The sequence below is a fragment of the Cherax quadricarinatus genome, chromosome 42 (assembly GCF_038502225.1).
Source record: "Cherax quadricarinatus isolate ZL_2023a chromosome 42, ASM3850222v1, whole genome shotgun sequence".
NCBI classification, from domain to species: domain Eukaryota; kingdom Metazoa; phylum Arthropoda; class Malacostraca; order Decapoda; family Parastacidae; genus Cherax; species Cherax quadricarinatus.
This window is the reverse complement of record NC_091333.1, coordinates 18874344-18894138: the sequence shown is the minus strand read 5'-3', so window position 1 is coordinate 18894138 and position 19795 is coordinate 18874344. Positions and strand designations below refer to the sequence as shown.

At 38.6% G+C, this 19795-nt stretch overlaps 1 protein-coding gene across 3 annotated transcripts in view; it reads left to right on the top strand.

Annotated features, from left to right (window-relative positions):
* The window catches only part of LOC128695712 (serine/threonine-protein kinase PLK4-like), a 108789-nt gene that overhangs the window by 45442 nt on the left and 43552 nt on the right, over positions 1 to 19795 (top strand). For all 3 annotated transcript variants that reach the window (XM_070093376.1, XM_070093379.1, XM_070093378.1), the window contains one exon: positions 16449 to 16564. In XM_070093376.1, coding sequence (XP_069949477.1) covers positions 16449 to 16564 — 116 coding nt within the window. The remainder of the gene's footprint in view (positions 1 to 16448; positions 16565 to 19795) is intronic.

The window sequence follows — 19795 nt, the reverse complement described above, 5'->3', positions numbered from 1 at the left end:
CCCTTAAGGCGAACAAGAGGAATGGTATTCCTTCGTCCCAATCTCTGGAAAACTGCTCGCAGTACGCTCTCATCATTGATTTTAATGTTTGATGAAATCGTTCGAGTGCTCCTTGCGACTGAGGGTGATAAGCAACAGAAAATACGGACTTAATTCCGAGGCGAGATAAGGCATCACGAAACAACTTAGAGGTAAAATTTGAACCTTGATTGGATTGAATTATTCGGGGAATCCCCACCTGTGAGAAAAAATTTTGCAAAGCTCGAACAATGATGCGAGAATTAATTTTTCTCAAAGGGATAGCCTCTGGATATCGAGTAACGACATCCATAATTGTAAACAGATATTGATTCCCTTGTTTAGTCCTGGGTAACGGACCAACACAATCTATTATCAGGCGTGAGAAGGGCTCACCACTGACGGGAATTGGAATGAGGGGAACTGGTGGAGGTGTGTGCGAAAGTTTGCCGGTCACTTGGCAGACTTGACAACCTTTTAGATAGCTTTCCACAGTCTCCTTCATTCTGGGCCGATGAAAATGCTTGGCTATTTTGCCCAGCGTTTTCTTTACTCCCAAATGTCCTCCCATGGGACTATGGTGGGCGAAACTAATAGCCAATTCTCTAAAGGTGCTAGGTAGCACTACTAGATGTTTGCTGGTAGACAGATGATCGTCGGAAGACAAAAGAGACTTTTCCTTTCTCATTAATATACCATTAGCAAGATAGTAACAATTGTCCAGGTCTTGGGCGTCGTCTTCTGTAATAGCTATCTCTCGTAATTTCTCTAGGGATGGATCAAGGAACTGATCCCTTATTAAATCTTCTTTCGATAGCATTTTAATATCAGAATCTTGAAAAGGGCTGATCATAGAATATTTCAGATTTGAAGATCCGGGTTGTAAGGATCGGCTGAACAATAAATCGAGACCTAAATCTTCGCCTTCACTTAGGACTTCAGTTGATAAAGGATTTTGAGGCGCTCTAGACATTGCTCTAGTTATAACATTGAGAGGAAATAAGGTAGGAGCCTCTTTTCGAGCTTCTATGGCATAGTTAATGTCAGTAGAATTATCAATAACTAGAGGCTCTCGGCTTATACCCGGATAGTCTAGATCATTGCCTATGAGTAAGTCAACGCCCTGAATAGGAAAAGTTTCACTGGATATACCTACCGACACAAAGCCAGTATAGGTTGGTGTTTGGATGTACAGTGGTCCCTCAATAATCGTCCGGCCTGAAAGTCGTCCATTTCGGAAATAGTCCTGTTTTCTCGTCAAAATATTGGCTCGCAAATGGTCCGGTAACTCGCTAATAGTCCTCATAGTCCTTCGTCTTGGACGCGTACTCACGCTCTGAGCCCCCTCGGCCTTTCCTTCCCAGCCAGTGTGCCGTTGTTTACCAGTGAGTGACGGTCCCCTCACATGCTCCTACGAAATATTTCATAATATTCCATTGATTTTAGTGCTTGCAAGTGCTAAATAAGCTACCATGGCTCCAAATAAAGCTTCTAGTGCCAGCCCTTTGGTAAAGAATGTGAGAAACACATAATTTATGAAAAAGTTTGTAGAAAAATACAAAGATGGTGGTGGTAGAGTGGAAGCAGTTGTGATAGTGGTTGATGAACATAAGAAAAGAGGATCACTGCAGCAGGCCTGTTGGCCCATGCTCGGCAGGTCCTTTACAATTCATCCCACTAACGAAACATTTTCCCAACCCAGTCCTCAATGCTACCCAAGAAATGAGCTCTGATAACTCTATCCACTCATTTGGGACTTGCAAATGAGTGGATAGAGTTATCAGAGCTTATTTCTTGGGTAGCGTTGAGGACTGGGTTGGGAAAATGTTTCATTAGTGGGATGAATTGTAAAGGACCTGCCGAGCATGGGCCAACAGGCCTGCTGCAGTGATTCTCCTTTCTTATGTTCTTATATTCTTATGTTCATCAACCACTATCACAACTACTTCCACTCTACCACCACCAGCTTTGTATTTTTCTACAAACTTTTTCATAAATTATGTGTTTCTCACATTCTTTACCAAAGGGCTGGCACTAGAAGCTTTCTTTGGTGGTAGTGATGGTGGTAGAAGGTAGTAGTGATGGTGGTAGAGTGTTCCTTCTTTAGTGATTCAGCGATTCTACCAACTCCTCCAATGTTGTTGGAGTTATATAGGGCTACAGAAACCACCGCCGCCTCACCACCATTATGGACAGCTTACACTCAGTGGCCCTTATATACCCAACAACAACACAACACAACACCTCTCGTGACATACGTAATGACTTATTTTATTCATTCTAGAATATATTCCATGTTTCTATGTTATTAATATTGTTTATTATGTCATATTAGTTGAATTGTGATAGATAAATAAGCCATAGAGTTGATATTAGTGTCATATTCTCCAACAATAAACTTGCCATCCCTCCCTCACAAACAAATAGCCAGTAAAAACAACAATGGAAGAACACTGCAGGTCTACTGGCCCATACAAGGCAGGCCCTTATCAAAATGACCTCCACCCAAAACTACCCAAGAATTTACTCCCGTACCCAATGACACAAATCAAACTCAGCTCCTCCAACTCGTATATTTGTCCAATCTCTTCTTGAAGCTACCCAAGGTCCTAGCCTCGATCACCCTACTGGTAAGTGTGATGTTAAATAAGAACTTAAGAAAGTAGGAACACTGGAACAGTCCTGCTGGCCCATACTAGGCCGGTCCTTCACAAATCCAACCCACTAACAGAACAAATGCTACCCAAGCAATAAACTCAGGTTCAAGTCCAACTCAAATCCAACCCATTTCACTCATGTATTTATCCAACCTAAATTTGAAACTACCCAAGCCATAGCTTTTAGAACATTGGAAAGGAGGAACACTGCAATAAGCCTGTTGGCCCATACTAGGCTGGTCCTTCACAAATCCAACCCACTAACAGAACAAATGCTACCCAAGCAATAAGCTCAGGTGCAAGTCCGACTCAAATCCAACCCCTCTCACTCGTGTATTTATCCAACCTAAATTTGAAACTACCCAATGTTTTAGCTTCGATCACCCTACTAGGCAGACCGTTCCACTCATCAACTACCCCTATTACCAATGTTCATTTATACATTTTATTAGTGCCCTAGAGTCCTTATGGAGAGGGATTCCCCTTCCAAATAACCTCTCTTCCCTCTCTCTCCTCCTCCCTGTCTTCCATTCATCAACAACAGCCTTCAATAAAGGTAACTGTCATGTTGAATGTTCATTCTTTTGTGCATGTAAATCTATCTTTTAGGTAAAAAAAAAAATTGTTGTTGATACTTCTGGGTGTCTGGAACGAATTAATTGGATTTACATTATTTCTTATGGGGAAAATTGATTCGAAAATCGTCCATTTCGATAATAGTCCCACTTCCAGGAACGGATTATGGACGATTATTGAGGGACCACTGTATATCCTGTGAAGAGGCACTCTTATAATGGCGCCTCCATAGGCTTCTAATAAGACATCTAGCTTTGTGCGAGTCATATCACTTACAGGAAGTATGTCCTGCTTCAACAATGTTAAATAACTTCCAGTATCATGGAAGGAATTAATTTCAACTAATTGAGTCTCGTCTATTCCAACTTTCACTTTAGCAAAGTAGGGACTCATAGCTGAGTGAATATCTTTTTCTGAAACAGCTCTAGTATTGAGTCATCTAGAATGACTACTGATTCATTCTTGTGAACCTTGTTTGGTACTAGGGTTCAGTTTCTTTTGAGTTGTCGATGAAGATATTACCTGAGTTGGGAAACGAAGTCGCTCGTTCCTGGTATCCCTCTCTAGCCAATAACAGTGTTTCCTTAAATGCCCTTTCTTATTACAATAAGTGCAGTTCAACTCACTGTTATGCCTTAGTGGTTTTGAACCTTTCCTAGAGTTAGATCTAAATTTATTATTAATGGGCGTGGAGGCATCATAGGAGGTCGGGTAAGGATTCTGTATGCGACGCATCTCTGTAAGATTGGATCGTCCTTTCTTAGAGGCATATTTAGTCACTGTTTCCTTACTTTTTGTTTCGCCAATCAATTGTTGAGATATTTCATAATTATCGGCGAGCGAGGCTGTTTCTAGTATATTTACTATGGGGCAACTAATCAAATACCTATGCAAGTCTTCTGGTAAATTATTATAGAAATCCTCATGCAGGATCAATTGGGAAAGACTTTCCATAGATTTACAGTTAGAAGCTCTACACCATCTCTCAAAAGCGATTTTCTTTTCACGTGCAAAATCTACATATGACTGAGTTGGCTGGCGTTTTAATGTTCTATAGGTTTTTTGATAACTTACTGGGAGGAGATCATAAGCCTCTAGGATAGCCTTCTTAACGGAATTATAATCCACATATTTCTCAAAAGGTAACGTAGCCGTACAACTTTGAGCTTTACCAGACAACGAAGTATGTAATAAGGTTGCCCAGTGTTGTCGGGGCCAGCTCATAGTACGTGCTTGATTCTCAAAGACTTCAAAATAAGTATCTAAATCTCCGTCATTAAACCTTGGAACAATAGATGCAGCTTTTTGTATATTGAAAGAATCATTTGAGGATTCAGTACATCTTTCACTCACATTTCCTTGTTGTTGTTGTCTTATATAGCGGAGCGTTTCCCTTTGAAAGTCTTCTTCATTTAATTTACGCTGAGCCTCAATTTGAGCAGTCTGTAAAATAAATAGTCTCTCTAATTTCTCAAACTGACTTTGAGAAATATGCCCCGATGGTATCGATATCGAAAATGAGGGAATTGAACTGGCGGCATGTGGATATTCCTTTGGACGTGCACCTTGGTGAGGGCCAGGCTGACCATTAATAGGAATTCCTTCAGTAAAGGGCAAATGCCGAACAGCGGCTGCACCCTGCAATACTTCATCTACTTTATTAGAGGCCAAAGTGGGACCTAATCTATCTGATTCAATTTCAAGATCAACTCTTTGAAATTGTTCTTCTAATACATGTGTAATTCGATTCTCGACTGGTAGCTTACTTGAGAAACTAAACTTTCAGAGTCAGAATCTCCTGCTACATGATGGTTAGAGGCCCCTGGAAACAATTTGTTTCTAATTATTGCCCTTACGGTATTGGCTGTGTAATATCTATCGTATGGCACTCCCAATTTACGGGCTATCTGCCAGCACGTTTGAAGTTTCAAGGAGTCCAGCTTTGACAATATTAAATCTTCAAATAACTCTTTAATGTGATCTTCCATGATCAATATTTTGAAATTAACTAAAGATAAATTCCCAGTTTAATATTGTTCTTTTGATCAATGTCTTAGAACAACAGAGATCCCGGACGGGTACCCCATTTGTTGCGAATAAGAAATTTTTTAAAGAACTTCAGAATGTGGCCTGTTACCATTTATTTCTTATGCAACAAGATTTTTGGATCCGAGTTATTTAAAGGTATTTTAGAGTCTAGGGGAAAATTATTTCAACTGGGAAACTCCATAGAATAATATTCAAATTTATTAAAGTATTTAAATACAATACTTTATCTTCTCTTTGTAGTTAATGTAACTTAATACTTTGTACAATAAATTTACCATATACATTTAGTTCAAAATCATGGAAATGTCACATTAATAAGGAAGTTTAATTATTCTTCCTGTAATTCAGTCTTCAATAACATTTACGTCTTTGTCTTAACAAGACTGTAAACTCAAAATACAAAAGGTACAAGATTTAACAAGACCTTTGAATCTGGCTGTAAAGTATCTCTATAGATTACTGAACTGACCAAGAATATAATTATCAAAAGAGTCTTTCAGAGCAATGAGGAATAAAGTGAGTCAGCAATTGAGTCCAATTCTCAAAGCCATTCAACTGTACACCGTAAGAGCCAATATACGATCAGTTGTCAGGGCTAGAGCAGGGATCAGACTGACTACTTGCCAGTCTGTTGACGCGTCATCAGGTTGGATCACCTGACTCAACGTCAGTCAGCCGGACATAAACAATTGAAAAATTCACCGGATGGTTCCGAGACTTAAACTCTACTCTATATACACAAGAAATCCTACCTAACAATAATAATAAAATAATAGTGATAATAACAAAATAGTGATAATAGTGATAAAATAGTGATAATAACGATAATACCATGGTATTGTTCATATATTAACAGATAATAATATAACGCCGAAAGTCTCTATTTTAGCTATAAACGGGGACTTTCGCGCTGTAATATTAAGTGATGAACATATTCTCTTACAATAGTTAAATAACACAGGATGACCAATTTCGAAGATATAACACAATCCTACCTTGTAAAACAATTATAGGTTTCTGTTATACACTCACTTGGCAGGACGTTACTACCTCCCTGCCTACTACCTATAATAACTGATTATACAACTGTACCAAATAGCTTTAGAAATTAAATACAGTATTTTATTTATGTGTAAAGGAAGAAAGTTGAAAGTGAGCATAGAGAAGAGTAAGGGGATGAGAGTATCAAACGATTTAGATAAAGAAAAATTGGATATCACATTGGAGGGAGGAAGTATGGAAGAAGTGAATGTGTTCACATATTTAGGAGTTGACTTGTCAGCAGATGAGTTTATAAAGCACATGGTTAACCATAAAATTGATGAAGGAAAAAAGGTGAGTGGTGTTTTGAGGTATCTGTGTTGACAAAAAACATTATCCATAGAGGCAAAGAAGGGAATGTATAAGAGGATAGTGGTACCAACACTCTTATATGAGTTTGAAGGATGGATTGTAAATGTTGCAGCAAGGAGGAGGCTGGAGGCAATGGAGATGTCATGTCTAAGGGCAGTATGTGGTGTAAATACGGCCTGTCCTCACTTAGTGACGTACTCGTTTACTGACACTGCGGTATTCATCTAAATAATGTATATTAGAGCTGATTTCCTCTATTCTGTTTATTTCAATATACAGTACACTACTGTATAAACATTTAAAAATATTCCAGAAATATTATAAGTGATGCGAAGGTGACATTAAAGCAATATCAAAGATGGTTGACACAAACTCTCTGCCTTTATAGTATGCTACTCACTTAGCGACGAATTCATTTAATGACGTGGTCTTAGGAACGGAACTCTGTCATTAAGTGAGGAGAGTATGTACTATGCAGAGAATTCATAGTGTGGAAATTAGGAGGAAGTGTGGAGTTTATAAAAGTATTAGTAAAAGGGCTGAAGAGGGGTTGTTGAGGTGTTTTAAATTATGTATTAAATGTGTAGATCAAGTGTTTACATTGAAGCATATATGTGAACAGTATTTAGATAAAGGTAGGGAAGTTTTTATTGCATTTATGGATTTAGAAAAGGCATATGATAGAGTGGATAGGGGTGCAATGTGGCAGATGTTGCAAGTATATGGAATAGGTGGTAAGTTACTAAATGCTGTAAAGAGTTTTTATGAGGATAGTGAGGCTCAGGTTAGGGTTTGTAGAAGAGAGGGAGACTACTTCCCAGTAAAAGTAGGTCTTAGACAGGGATGTGTAATGTCACCATGGTTGTTTAATATATTTATAGATGGGGTTGTAAAAGAAGTAAATGCTAGGGTGTTTGGGAGAGGGGTGGGATTAAATTATGGGGAATTAAATACAAAATGGGAATTAACACAGTTGCTTTTTGCTGATGATACTGTGCTTATGGGAGATTCTAAAGAAAAATTACAAAGGTTAGTGGATGAGTTTGGGAGTGTGTGTAAAGGTAGAAAGTTGAAGGTGAACATAGAAAAGAGTAAGGTGATGATATTAAATTGGGGAGGAGTAGTATGAAGTGAATGTTTTCAGAGTTGACGTGTCGGTGGATGGATTTATGAAGGATGAGGTTAATCGTAGAATTGATGAGGGAAAAAAGGTGAGTGGTGCGTTGAGGTATATGTGGAGACAAAAAACGTTATCTATGGAGGCAAAGAAGGGAATGTATGAAAGTATAGTAGTACCAACACTCTTATATGAGTGTGAAGCTTGGGTTGTGAATGCAGCAGCGAGGAGGAGGTTGGAGGCAGTGGAGATGTCCTGTCTAAGGGCAATGTGTGGTGTAAATATTATGCAGAAAATTTGGAGTGTGGAAATTAGGACAAGGTGTGGAGTTAATAAAAGTATTAGTCAGAGGGCTGAAGAGGAGTTGTTAAGGTGGTTTGGTCATTTAGAGAGAATGGATCAAAGTAGAATGACATGGAGAGCGTATAAATCTGTAGGGGAAGGAAGGCAGGGTAGGGGTCGTCCTCAAAAAGGTTGGAAGGAAGGGGTAAGGGAGGTTTTGCGGGTGAGGGGCTTGGACTTCCAGCAGGCGTGCATGAGCGTGTTCGATAGGAGTGAATGGAGACAAATGGTATTTGGGACCTGATGATCTGTTGGAGTGTGAGCAGTGTAATATTTAGTGAAGGGATTCAGGTAGTAGGTTGGTAGACAGCAACCACCCAGGGAGGTACTACCGTTCTGCCAAGTGCGTGTAAAACGAAAGCCTGTAATTGTTTTACATGATGGTAGGATTGCTGGTGTCTTTTGTCTGTCTCATAAATATACAAGATTACAGGTACGTCTTACTACTTCTGCTTACACTTAGGTCACACTAAACATACATGTACACGTTTATTTATACACACTCATCTGAGTTTTCTTTGATTTTATCTTACTTCTTGTTCTAATTACTTTTCCTTTTATATCCATGGGGAAATGGAATAAGGATCTTTCCTCTGTAAGCCATACGTGTTGTAAAAGTCAACTAAAATGCCGGGAACAATGGGCTAGTAACCCCTTTTCCTGTAAAAATTACTAAAAAGAATAATAAGAAGAAAATTGTCAAAGTGGGAATTCTGAATGTGTGTGGATGTTGTGCAAATGATAAGAAAGAGATGATTGTGGATGTTATGAATGAGAAGAAGCTGGATATCCTGGCTTTAAGTGAAACAAAGCTGAACGGGGTGGGTGAGTTTCAGTGGAGAGGAACTTATGGGATTAGGTCAGGGGTTTCTAATAGAGTTAGAGCTAAAGAAGGAGTAGCAATAATGTTGAAAGATAATCTATGGCAGGAAAAGAGGGACTATAAATGTATTAATTCAAGGATTATGTGGAGTAAAATAAAGGTTGGATGTGAGAAGTGGGTTATTGTAAGGGTTTATGCACCTGGGGAAGAGAGAAGTATAGAGGAGAGAGAGAGAGAGATTTTGGGAAATGTTGAGTAATTGCATGGGGAGTTTTGAACTAAGTGTGAGAGTACTTGTGGTTGGGGATTTTAATGCTGAAGTGGGAAACAATGTTGTGGAGGGAGTAGTAGGTAAATTTGGGGTGCCAGGGGTAAATGAAAATGGGGAGCATTTAATTGAGCTATGTGTAGAAAGAGGTTTGGTAATAAGTAATACATATTTTATGAAGAAGAGGATAAATAAATATACAAGGTATGATGTAGCACGTAATGAAAGTAGTTTGTTAGATTATATATTGGTGGATAAAAGGTTGATTCAAATTCAAAGTTTATTCTTTATAAAGATTGCAATGTTGAATTTACAGAATTTGGTTGTTGTGTGGTTTACATGTAGTTAAATAATGATTACAGAATTTGGTTGTTGTGTGGTTTACATGTAGTTAAATAATGATTACAGAGTGTACCACTAGAACGCCTAGCATGGCTAGGCATTTCGGGCAGACTTAGTTTAATTCTTTATTTTAAAATATTACAAATTATGAGGTAAGTTGGTATTATGGCTAAGTGACTAAATACTAGTTTGTGAGTTTAGCAATGTGAATGCTTTTGTTTTGGCACAGTACATAGTTTCAGTATTGGAGTATCATAGGATTCATTATTTTAAGATTGAGATTAATATTTCTGTTTATGGTCAAATGGGTGAGTGAGTGTAAGTGTGAACCACCAGGTGGTATTCGTGTAGTTAGTTGATGGGGTTTATCAGGGAGATAAGATGTTTTCTAATGGTAGTTTTGAAGGTGATGAATGTGTCTGCAGTTCTAGAGTTCTCAGGTAGGGTGTTCCAGATTTTAGGGCCTTTGACATACATTGAATTTTTGTAAAGGTTTAGTCGGACATGGGGAATGTCGTAGAGATGTTTGTATCTGGTGTTATGCCTGTGGGTTTTGTCACAACTATCAAGAAAGCGTTTTAGGTCAAGGTTGATATTGGAGTTTAAGGTCCTGTAGATGTAGATTGCACAGTAGTAAGTGTGGATGTACTGAACAGGGAGTAAGTTTAGATCTATGAAGAGTGGGGGTGTGTGTTGCCAGGGATGGGATTTAGTGATTATTCTTACTGCAGCTTTTTGTTGGGTTATTATTGGCTTTAGGTGTGTTGCTGCAGTTGATCCTCAAGCACAAATAGCATAGGTGAGGTATGGATAAATAAGTGAGTGGTATAGTGTGAGAAGGGCATTTTGCGGCACGTATTATCGTATCTTGGAGAGGATCCCAACTGTTTTGGATACTTTTTTGGTTATGTGTTGGATATGGGTGCTGAAATTCAGGTTGTTGTCAAGGTATAGGCCTAGGAATTTGCCCTCATTATGTCTGGTAATTAGAGTGTTGTCGATCTTAATGTTAATTTGTGCATCTCCTGCTCTGCTACCAAACATAATATAGTAGGTTTTGTCAGTGTTAAGCGTAAGTTTATTGGCTGTCATCCAAGTCGATATTTTGATCAGCTCCTCGTTAACAATGGTGTTGAAGGTGGCAAGATTAGGGTGAGAGATGACATAAGTCGTGTCGTCAGCAAAGAGAATGGGTTTCAGGTGTTGGGATACGTTTGGAAGATCATTGATGTATATGAGGAAGAGCAGGGGACCAAGGACACTTCCCTGCGGAACTCCAGTATCAAGTGGCCGTGTTGTTGATGCTGTGTCTTTAATGGTAACATACTGATACCTATTAGTAAGGTAAGATTTGAAATAAGCAAGCGCATGGCCTCTTATACCATAATGGTCAAGTTTGTGGAGTAGGATGTCGTGGTCTACTGTGTCAAAAGCTTTTCTTAGGTCAATAAAAATTCCTAGTGAATATTCCTTATTTTCCAATGCTGTGTAAAGCAGATCTAGCATTTTTATGATTGCATCATTAGTGCTTTTATTTTTCCTAAATCCAAATTGGCAGGGGTTGAGTATGTTTTGTGCTGTTATAAATGAATATAGTCTCCTGTGCACGAGTTTCTCAAAGATTTTGGATAGCAATGGTAAGTTTGATATTGGCCTATAGTTGTTTAAGTCTGTAGGGTCACCACCTTTATGTATTGGTGTAACCCTTGCCATCTTGAGTAGTTTCGGGAAGGTGCTAGTTTCTAGTGACTTGTTAAAAAGTAATGAAATAGCATGCGAAAGGATATGGGCCGCTCGCTTGTACAGTAATGGTGGGACATTAGACAGATTCCCTGAGTTGTTTTTAAGTGACTTTATAATCTCGGTGACTTCCGAGGGCTCAGTTGGTGCAAGATAGAAGGAATTTGGGAAATTCCCATCTAGGTAGTCCCCGGCATGGGCATTAGTATGTGGGATTTTATTGGCGAGATTAGATCCTGTGGTTGAGAAGAAGTCGTTTATCTTGTTAGCTGTGTCAGTGGGATGTAGTGGTGTTTCATTAGGTTTAGTTAGGACAATATTCTTGGTTTTTTTCAGTTTGTGGGTCCCTAGAATCTGAGAGAGTGTTTTCCAGGTCTTTTTTATATCTCCTCTAGTGTCTGTGAATCTGCTGGAGTAGTATAGTTGTTTGGCTTTCTTTATTACTTTGGTGAGAACTGATGAATAGTGTTTAAGAATATCTGTGTATTAAGCCCTGTCTATATTGCTTTTCATATTGGTGTTTCTTGTCAATGGATTTCAGAATGGTGCTGGTTAGCCATGGGCAACCAAGCTGTTTGTTTGTGATCTGTTTCGTTTTTATAGGATAATGTTTGTTGTATAGTCTAAGTAATTTGTTAAGAAAAATGTCTGTCCAGTCATCAATACCATTGGCCTTGGAGAATTCTGTAGGCCAGTCAACAGTCTCTAGGTCAGCTGTGAACTTCCTTACTGAGGCCTCGTCATGGAGTCTAAATGAGACTTTGTTGTATTCAAGTGGTGGTTTACTAATGTTTGTCAGGAGGAAGGTAGGGTAGTGGTCTGTAGTGCTATCTGTGATTATCCCTGATTTAAGGGGGGCTAGTATATTGGTCCATATGTGGTCTATTATGGTTGCACTTGTCTCAGTGAGCCTGGTTGGTTTAGTTATTGTTGGTATGAGAAGTGTGTTGTTCATATTGTTGATGAAATCAGTTACAGGCTGATCATCTAGTAAGCCAAGGTTGATGTTGAAGTCTCCAGCTAAGAGAAGGTGGTGCTTATTCATTTGTCTGTTTGTTATTAGTGACTTTAATTTCTCACTGAAATTTGGGATGTTTGTGTGAGGTATCCGGTAAATGGCACCGATTGTTATAGGTGTCTTAAGGTTTTTTACAGTAAAATTAGCAAAAATGTATTCCCCATATTCATCACTAAAGCAAGTGGTGCTAATACAAGATAATTGGTTAGAGTAATAGATTGCAATACCACCCCCAACTTGGTTTGGTCTGCAGTTGTGAATTGCTGTGTATCCTGGTAGACAGGTAGAGGGTAGATATCTATTGTGTCCTGCTTAAGCCAGGTCTCAGTAAGAATAATGCAGGAGAAGGGTGTCTTTAGTGATTCAAGGAGTGCCAGGAGGTCATCATAGTGTTTGCTTAAGGACCTAATGTTGTAGTTAAGTACTGATAGACTTTTAGCATTGTTTAGGATAGTGCTGGCTTGTGATGCTGTGTAGTAAAGGCAGTTACTTTCCAATAGGTTTTGATTGGGTGTCAGATTATGGAGGTTTAGATCAGGGTCAACGTGATCAATCATCTTCTAGGTTTAAATTATGGTTATTTATATCCTGAGTTATGTGTTGAGTTCTAGTACTGATATCTGTAGTGGTGGGAAGCTTGGATAAGTATATAACTAGAGTATTTTGGTCATATAGAGTATAGTCACTACTACATATAATGAAGTTGATGTTGTCTATGTATTGTGCTGGAATGAACTAAAGTACAACTAGGTATAAACTAGTAATATAAAAATACAAATTTAAAATAGAACAAGACTCTCACTTGTTATTGCACTAAGGTCTAATATAATGACTTTTGTGGAGTCTATGTTTTGAGCTAGAATGAGCTATAGTACAACTAGATTTAATCTAATAATATAAAAATACAAATTAAAAATAGCACCAGTCTCTCACTAGTAATTGCAATATGGTCTAATATAATGAATTTGGTATTAACTATAGTACAACTGAGTTTAATCTAATAATATAAAAAAGGCACAAGACTCTCAATTGTAATTGCACTAAGGTGTTATATAAGTTGTTTACAAGAATTAGAGTATAACTAGATTTAAATTGACAGGATAAAATATACAAGTTAAGGTAGCAAAAGAATAAAAAAAGTAGAAAAAAATGGGTAGGCTCCAGGATGTACACGTTTATAGAGGGGCAACTGATATATCGGATCACTATCTAGTTGTAGCTGCAGTTAGAGTAAGAGGTAGATGGGAAAAGAGGAAGGTGGCAACAACAAGTAAGAGGGAGGTGAAAGTGTATAAACTAAGGGAGGAGGAAGTTCGGGTGAAATATAAGCAACTATTGGCAGAAAGGTGGACTAGTGCAGGTATGAGTTGTGGGGGGGGCTGAAGAGGGTTGGAATAGTTTTAAAAATGCAGTATTAGAATGTGGGGCAGAAGTTTGTAGTTATAGGAGGGTGGGTGCAGGAGGAAAGAGGAGTGATTGGTGGAATGATGAAGTAAAGGGTGTGATAAAAGAGAAAAAGGTAGCTTATGAGAGGTATTTACAAAGCAGAAGTGTTATAAGAAGAGTCGAGTATATGGAGAGTAAAGGAAAGGTGAAGAGAGTGGTGAGAGAGTGCAAAAGGAGAGCGGATGATAGAGTAGGAGAGGTACTGTCAAGGAATTTTAATGAAAATAAGAAAAATTTTTGGAGTTAAACAAGTTAAGAAAGCCTAGGGAACAAATGGATTTGTCAGTTAAAAACAGAGAAGGGGAGTTAGTAGATGGGGAGATGGAGGTTTTGGGTAGATGGCGAGAATATTTTGAGGAACTTTTAAATGTCGACGAAGAGAGGAAGGCGGTAATTTCATGCACTGGCCAGGAAGGTATATCATCTTTTAGGAGTGAAGAAGAGCAGGATGTGAGTGTGGGGGAGGTGCGTGAGGCATTACGTAGAATGAAAGTGGGTGAAGCAGCTGGAACTGACGGGATCATGACAGAAATGTTAAAAGCAGGGGGGGACATAGTGTTGGAGTGGTTGATATTTTTGTTTAATAAATGTATGAAAGAGGGGAAGGTACCTAGGGATTGGCGGAGAGCGTGTATAGTCCCTTTATATGAAGGGAAGGGGGACAAAAGAGATTGTAAAAATTATTGAGGAATAAGTTTACTGAGTATACCAGGAAAAGTGTACGGTAGGATTATTATTGAAAGAATTAGAGGTAAGACAGAATGTAGAATTGCAGATGAGCAAGGAGGTTTTAGAGTGGGTAGGGGATGTGTAGATCAAGTGTTTACATTGAAGCATGTATGTGAGCAGTATTTAGATAAAGGTAGGGAAGTTTTTATTGCGTTTATGGATTTAGAAAAGGCATATGATAGAGTGGATAGGGGAGCAATGTGGCAGATGTTGCAAGTATATGGAATAGGTGGTAAGTTACTAAATGCTGTAAAGAGTTTTTATGAGGATAGTGAGGCTCAGGTTAAGGTGTGTAGAAGAGAGGGAGACTACTTCCCAGTAAAAGTAGGTCTTAGACAGGGATGTGTAATGTCACCATAGTTGTTTAATATATTTATAGATGGGGTTGTAAAAGAAGTAAATGCTAGGGTGTTCAGGAGAGGGGTGGGATTAAATTATGGGGAATTAAATACAAAATGGGAAGTGACACAGTTACTTTTTGCTGATGATACTGTGCTTATGGTTGATTCCAAAGAAAAATTGCGAAGGTTAGTGGACGAATTTGGGAATGTGTGTAAAAGGTAGAAAGTTGAAAGTGAACATAAAAAGAGTAAGGTGATGAGAGTATCAAATGATTTAGATAAAGAAAAATTGGATATCAAATTGGGGAGGAGGAGTATGGAAGAAGTGAATGTTTTTAGATATTTGGGAGTTGACGTGTCAGCTGATGGATTTATGAAGGATGAGGTTAATCATAGAATTGATGAAGGAAAAAGGTGAGTGGTGCATTGAGGTATATGTGGAGGCAAAAAATGTTATCTATGGAGGCAAAGAAGGGAATGTATGAAAGTATAGTATTACCAACACTCTTATATGGGTGTGAAGCTTGGGATGTAAATGCTGCAGCAAGGAAGTGGTTGGAGGCAGTGGAGATGTCCTGTCTAAGAGCAATGTGTGGTGTAAATATTATGCAGAAAATTCGGAGTGTGGAAATTAGGAGAAGGTGTGGAGTTAATAAAAGTATTAGTCAGAGGGCTGAAGAGGGTTTGTTGAGGTGGTTTGGTCATTTAGAGAGAATGCATCAAAGTAGAATGACATGGAGAGCGTATAAATATGTAGGAGAAGGAAGGCAGGGTAGGGGTCGTCCTCGAAAAGGTTGGAAGGAGGGGGTAAAGGAGGTGTTGTGGGCTAGGGGTTTGGACTTCCAGCAAGCGTGCGTGAGCGTGTTAGACAGGAGTGAATGGAGACAAATGGTATTTGGAACCTGACGATCTGTTGGAGTGTGAGCAGGGTAATATTTAGTGAAGGGATTCAGGGAAACTGGTTATTTTATATAACCGAACTTGAGTCCTGGAAATGGGAAGTACAGTGCCTGCACTCTAAAGGAGGGGTTTGGGATATTGGCAGTTTGGAGGGATATATTGTGTATTTTTATACGTATATACTTCTAAGCTGTTGTATTCTGGGTACCTCTGCAAAAACAGTGATTATGTGTGAGTGAGGTGAAAGTGTTGAATGATGATGAAAGTATTTTCTTTTTGGGGATTTTCTTTCTCTTTGGATCACCCTGCCTCGGTGGGAGATGGCCGACTTGTTGAAAAAAAAAAAAATCAGGGAAACTGGTTATTTTTGTATAGCCGGACTTGAGACCTGGAAATGGGAAGTACAATGCCTACACTCTAAAGGAGGGGTTCAGGATATTAGCAGTTTGGAGGGATATGTTGTGTATCTTTATACGTATATGCTTCTAAACTGTTGTGCTCTGAGCACCTCTGCAAGAACAGTGATTATATGTGAGTGAGGTGAAAATGTTGAATGATGATGAAAGTATTTTCCTTTTGGGGATTATCTTTCTTTTTGGGTCACCCTGCCTCAGTGGGAGATGGCTGACTTGTTAAAAAAAAAAAAAAAAAATTCTTGTCACTGAAGATAATTTTTCTGACTACAGTGGTAAAAGTAAAAATAATATCACTTTTATTTCTGTTGAACAGGTTTGTGAAGTTATTGAAGTCTAAAACTACCAAGATTACCTATTACACAGATCAAGCAAAGTTTTTTCTTATGGAAAATTCACCAGATCCAGATTTTGTGGCTACATTTTATCATGGTAATGTAAACAAATTATTCATTTTCGCTTTCATCCCTGAGTTATATGATATTCCATAATACTGTATAGTTTATTTTTTTTTTAGTTAAACAATTTAAGCAGCTTTTTTGAAGTTATTTTTGCTTTATTATTGCCGGCAGTTACATTAGGGTGCCTCATTGTAAAATTACTTTAGGGTATCTCATTGTAAAATTACTTTAGGACCTTTTTTTTTTTTTTTCAACAAACCGGCCGTATCACACCAAGGCAAGGTGGCCCAAAAAGAAAAAAGAAAGTTTCTCTTTTTAAATTTAGTAGTTTATACAGGAGAAGGGGTTACTAGGCCCTTGCTCTCGGCATTTTAGTAGCTCTTACAACACACATGGCATACGGAGGAAGAGTTCTGTTCCACTTCCCCATGGAGATGAGAGGAAATAAACAAGAACAAGAACCAGAAAGAAAATAGAAGAAAACCCACAGGGGTGTGTATATATATGCTTGTACATGTATGTGTAGTGTGACCTAAGTGTAAGTAGAAGTAGCAAGACGTACCTGAAATTTTGCATGTTTAAGAGACATACAAAAGATACCGGCAATCCTACCATCATGTAAAACAATTACAGGCTTTCGTTTTACACTCACTTGGCAGGACGGTAGAACCTCCCTGGGTGGTTGCTGTCTACCAACCTACTACCTACAACTTTAGGACCTCTCATTGTAAAATACAGTAGGGCCCCACTTTACGGCATTTCGCTTTATGGCGTTCCGCTAATATGGACATTTCAAATTATGACCAGAACTCGCTGTATGGCTCCCCTTGTCTTTCTAATACGGTCACTGTGACCCACCTGGTTTGTTTACATTCTCTGTGAGCATGACTCTCCATTGTGTTTGGAAACTTTCCAAAATTTCAAGTGTTTTAAAGTTCTAAAGTATTTTATATGGTATACATTGTACTCTGATAATCATACTTATGTGTAACTGCACCTAAATAAACTTACACACTGCTGGCACACACGAAAACATTAAAATTACTAAAACTACCTTATTAGTCTTGAAGATGCCATATTAATGATGGTAATTATAATTATTATAATTATAATGATAATTATATATTGGTGGATAAAAGGTTGATTCGTAGGCTTCAAGATGTACATGTTTATAGAGGGGCAACTGATATATCAGATCATTATTTAGCTGTAGCTACAGTTAGAGTAAGAGGTAAATGGGACAAGATGAAAATGGCAACAACAAGTAAGAGAGAGGTGAAAGTGTAAAAACTAAGGGAGGAAGAATTTCTGGTGAAATATAAGCAACTGTTTGCAGAAAGGTGGGCTGGTGCAAGTATGAGTAGTGGGAGGGTTGGAATAGTTTTAAAAATGCAGTATTAGAATGTGGAGCGGAAGTTTGTGGTTATAGGAGGGTGGGTGCAGGAGGAAAGAGGAGTGATTGGTGGAATGATGAAGTAAATGGTATGATAAAAGAGAAAAAGGTAGCTTATGAGAGGTTTTTTACAAAGCAGAAGTGTTATAAGAAGAGCAGAGTATATGGAGAGTAAAAGAAAAGTGAAGAGAGTGGTGTGAGTGTGTAAAAAGAGAGCAGATGATAGGGTGAGAGAGGCATTGTCAAGAAATTTTGATGAAAATAAGAAAAAAATTTGGCTTTGCGGCTCTGTCCTCTCATTTACTCGTTCTCTCTCACTCATTGATTTGTTATCTCGTTTACTCACCTCTCACCCAACATTAAGACTACAAATATTTTAAGGTAAGTAATGCCTGTACTGTACATATGCATTTTATCGCTCTAGGGTGCTTTAAATGCCTAGTACAGGTCTCCCTCAACATTAGTGTTTTCAACTTTTGCGGGCTTCACACATTCGCGAATTCCCAACCGCTAAATTCCCAGCCACCAAATTCCCAGCCACCAAATTCCCAGCCACCAAATTCCCAGCTGCCAAATCATATTTAAGTTTCCCGCCACCTGCGAGTCCCTACTACCCTCCTTCCAGCCCCCACAACTGGCAGCCAGCCCTCCCACCACTCAGTGTGGTGAGTGTTTTGTTTGTTCATTATTTGCTATTAAACTACAGTATAAATAATATAAACCCATTCATGACTGCATATTGGAATGGCTATTCGGACAGGTATTGGACGGTGACATCATGTGTTTACTCTTGAACACAGCAAAGAATCAAACATTTCTGCTACTGCTAATAATAACAATAGTAATAATAATAATAATAATAAATACGATAGAACTGAAGAAGGAAATTGTACAAAAATACGAGGGAGTGGTTGACACATCGTCAGTGTGGCTTTGTTTATGCTGGAGTGAGCATTAGTCTCCAGGCTCTTACAGACATTTCACAATAATTTTGGTTTGGTGCTTGTAGATTGAGTGTGACTGGAGTGGTAGAGGCAGTGGGTGAAGCAGTGGGTGAGGCAGCAGTTGAGGCAGCGGTTGAGGCAGCGGTTGAGGCAGTGGTTGAGGCAGCGGTTGACGCAATGGTAGAGGCAGCAGTTGAGGCAGTGGTATTTAATAATAACAATGGGCTAGTAACCCCTTTTCCTGTAAAGATTACTAAAAAGAATAAGAAGAAGAAAATTGTCAAAGTGGGAAGTCTGAATGTGCGTGGATGTTGTGCAAATGATAAGAAAGAGATGATTGTGGATGTTATGAATGAGAAGAAACTGGATGTCCTGGCTTTAAGTGAAACAAAGCTGAAGGGGGTGGGAGAGTTTCAATGGAGAGGAATAAATGGGATTAGGTCAGGGGTTTCAAATAGAGTTAGAGCTAAGGAAGGAGTAGCAATAATGTTGAAGGATAAGCTATGGCAGGAAAAGAGGGGACTACAAATGTATAAATTCAAGGATTATGTGGAGTAAAATGAAGATTGGATGTGAAAAGTGGGTTATAGTAAGCGTGTATGCACCTGGAGAAGAGAGAAGTGTAGAGGAGAGAGAGAGATTCTGGGAAATGTTGAGTGAATGCGTGGGGAGTTTTGAATCAAGTGTGAGAGTAATGGTGGTTGGGGATTTCAATGCTAAAGTGGGTAAAAATGTTATGGAGGGAGTAGTAGGTAAATTTGGGGTGCCAGGGGTAAATGTAAATGGGGAGCCTTTAATTGAGCTATGTGTAGAAAGAAATTTGGTAATAAGTAATACATATTTTATGAAAAAGAGGATAAATAAATATACAAGGTATGATGTAGCACGTAATGAAAGTAGTTTGTTAGATTATGTATTGGTGGAT